The 3,109-nt window shown below is 61.7% G+C and overlaps 1 protein-coding gene across 2 annotated transcripts in view; it reads left to right on the top strand.

Annotated features, from left to right (window-relative positions):
• Positions 1-3,109, top strand: part of LOC113207890 (connectin) — a 277,611-nt gene that overhangs the window by 160,517 nt on the left and 113,985 nt on the right. For both annotated transcript variants that reach the window (XM_052267153.1, XM_026424633.2), the window contains exons 3-5: positions 217-381; positions 466-782; positions 868-1,157. In XM_052267153.1, coding sequence (XP_052123113.1) covers positions 217-381; positions 466-782; positions 868-1,157 — 772 coding nt within the window. The remainder of the gene's footprint in view (positions 1-216; positions 382-465; positions 783-867; positions 1,158-3,109) is intronic.

The raw sequence follows: 3,109 nt of genomic DNA, 5'->3' as shown, positions 1-3,109 counted from the left end.
GTCCGTGTGTATGCGCGCGCATGCGTGTGTGTGTTTGGCCTCGCCCTCGCGGCCAGTTTGTGCAGTGGATAACACAGAATAGCCGTGGGTGGAGTGCAGCCTCGGCAGAGTCGGCGGCGCCCCCCTTCCCCCCCCCCCCCTCCTTCCCCGCTGACACCGCGGTTAAGGTCTCCGTTACGCGCCGCACTATAATGTGTTATGATGTGTCTCCTGCAGCCCAACCTGGAGACGCTCAAGATTAACGTCCGGGACGAGAGCGTCCACAAGTTTGTTCCGACGAGGGCGCTCTCCTTCTTGCGGAAGCTCAAGCTGTTCGAGATCATGTACGCCACCATCTCCGAGCTCCAGCCTTACGCGTTCGCCAACCTGACCACCCTGCAGGTAAGCTTTGCTCCAAGTCCACCCACCAGTCTAAAAATCAACCATTCTGTTGAACTTGCTCACGGCCTCCTTCGCTTCCCATAGGAGCTCCAATTGAAGCGGAACCAGATCATCACGCTCAAGCCTCGCTCCTTCGCTTGGCTGCCCAACCTGACGACGGTCAACCTGGGCGAGAACCAGGTGGCCGAGGTGCACCGCGAGGTGTTCCTGGGGCTGCCGTCGCTGCGCCGCCTGTTCCTGGACCGCAACAACATCACGACGCTGCACGACGGCTCCTTCACGCACCTGTCGGGCCTGGACGAGCTGGAGCTCAACGACAACCAGCTGGCCGTGCTCACCCGCGAGACGTTCAGCGGGCTCAAGATGCTGCGCCGGCTGCTGCTCAACAACAACAAGCTCAGGTTGGTGTCATGGTTGGCCGCCAGGCACCGTGCGCGAGCTTACCTCCTGGGACGTTGTTCTGACTGCTTCTGTCTCCTCCCGCAGGATGCTGGGCGACTGCACGTTCTGCGAGATGCCGCACCTGACGGAGTTGTACCTCAACGAGAACGGCCTGCAGTACCTGTCGGTGCGCGCGTTCGAGGGGCTGTCCCGCCTCAGCCGCCTCATGCTGGGCGACAACGCGCTGCAGGTGCTGAGCCCCGGCTCGCTCAACGGCCTGGCGCGGATGCGCTACCTGGACCTGCGCAACAACGAGCTCAACACGCTGCCCTACGAGACCGTCAAGCCGCTCATGGACAACTTCAAGAACGTGTCGTCCTACTTCTACATCGAAGGTGAGTCAGCCTTCTTGCCTTGTGGTTCTCAAAACGTGCCTCATTGGCCGCTGTTGTGTTTTTAGTTGTACTGTACCACCTGCAGGCAGGTTTGCCTGCTCTCTATAGCAGCACCTCTATGGCCCTAAGCGCTTGCGACACAGCATACAGCTGACCCGTGTACCGTATGAATGCACGCCAACAGGGAAGGTGGCATCAGCAGCGTTGACAGTCGTCCACTGAGAAAAGAGAGGACAACCAAAGTATAGAAATATGCTCAGGGTGACCATCAAAGTCCGTCCCCCTAGAGCGATCCCCGGCCGGCTACTCCGCCCTGTCCGCCCACCACCCTATGGTGGCCCTGGGCACGAGTCCCGCAGATTTATGAAGCGTTCGTTTGGCTGCCGATACATGGACTATTGATAGGTCGAGGATGTCCGACCCCGAGCCCGCCCCCGCCGGCCTGCTCCGCTCTGCTCTGCGGGCCGTCGCACTGCTTGCGCCTCGCCAGCGGTTTTCTCTGGTCGACATTATTTTCGCGAGCGCTAGAAATAAATTTGTACTCGCCTTGGCGAGTCTGCTTGCTGCCGCAACCCTGTTCCCTTCCATGTTCCCAGCGAGTCCGTTCGTTCCCGCCCCACCCTGACGTCCGTCTCGAACGTAAATTATGGAGGAACCGATCAGAAGAGAAATGAAGTGCCTCCGCTCCTCCCCGTGGGCCGAGGCCGGCGAGGCCGCCGGGGGGCTGGCCGGCCTGCGCACCCCTCCGCGCCGCGCCGCCCCCGCGCCGCCCCCGACTACATACTGCCTCCCCGCCCCCAGGGGGAGGGGGCGCTGTCCGGTGCAGGGGGCCATTGTGACCGGGGGGAGGGGGTCAAGTAGCGCGCTGGGCAGATAATCCATTCCGAGGATTTCGAGGCTCTGGACTCTGAGGAGAATCTGTGGAGAGAATGGAGAGAAGAGCTTTAGCCCAAGCCTTTTCCCCCCGGGGATGGGAAGAGGAAGAGAGAGAGAGAGAGAGAAGAGGAGATAGGGGCAGTGGAAGCGAATGGGGAGAGAGCGCGAGTGCATTCTGTTCCTGATGGGCTTGGCGGATGCTGCTCTGTCTGTGGCGTCCACCTTGCCCTGGTCTCGGTCTCCTTGCCCGGCCGAAGCTGCGGGCGACGTTCGCAGTCGCTCCTCCGGGTGTTTGCCGTAGACCGCGCTGAAGCGCGGGGGGGTTTGGGTTTGGTCGGCCGTGTCGAACGGCGCCCGGTGCACTCGTGGCGATGGAATCAGTATCCTGTTGGAGAAGAGATGAGGGTAGAAGGGAAAGGGGGGGGGGTACAATTTGCCGTGTGCCATTACCCACACCTCCCACAGCACCACCACCGCTCCTCGGCGACCCGTACACACATATTGGCATTGCAGATTCCCAGCAGGCCGCGCCCTCCGCCCATAGTACCCCCCGCCTTGTCGCAAAACATCCTCGTCCGCCGCCGCGCCCGTCGAGTCGGGACGGGTCGTCGACTCCTCTGTGACTCGGCTTGTTTGCCCAGTGATCGCACTCGCCACTCGAGCTGGCGGGGCTCGGCGGGGCGGGGCGGGGCGGGGCGGCCGTGCAGGGCCTATTGCGTGGCGGGGCCGCGCGCAGCGGTCTTATGCAAATGGGATGAGAACTGCTATGGGGATGGCCACGTGGTCTCGTCCGTGTGTATGCGCGCGCATGTGTGTGTGCCTGTGTGTGTGTGTGTTTGGCCTCGCCCTCGCGGCCAGTTTGTGCAGTGGATAACACAGAAGCATCACCAATTCAGTCATAGAATGGGGGGCAGTGGGGCACATCCCGGACGCTCGCACTCGTGTGTGTGTGTGTGTGTTTGTGCGCGTGTGCGCTCGCATCGGTGTTTGTATTTTGGCCTAGCAAGGCCTGCAGGAGACGATAAGGGTGGTGGTGAATATACGTCGTGTCCACCCTGACCCGGAAACATGTATTC

The sequence above is a fragment of the Frankliniella occidentalis genome, unplaced genomic scaffold (genome assembly GCF_000697945.3).
Source record: "Frankliniella occidentalis isolate FOCC.00 unplaced genomic scaffold, Focc_3.1 Scaffold47, whole genome shotgun sequence".
Lineage (NCBI taxonomy): Eukaryota > Metazoa > Arthropoda > Insecta > Thysanoptera > Thripidae > Frankliniella > Frankliniella occidentalis.
Note: the sequence above shows the minus strand (reverse complement) of the source record. Positions and strands in the feature narration are given on the sequence as shown.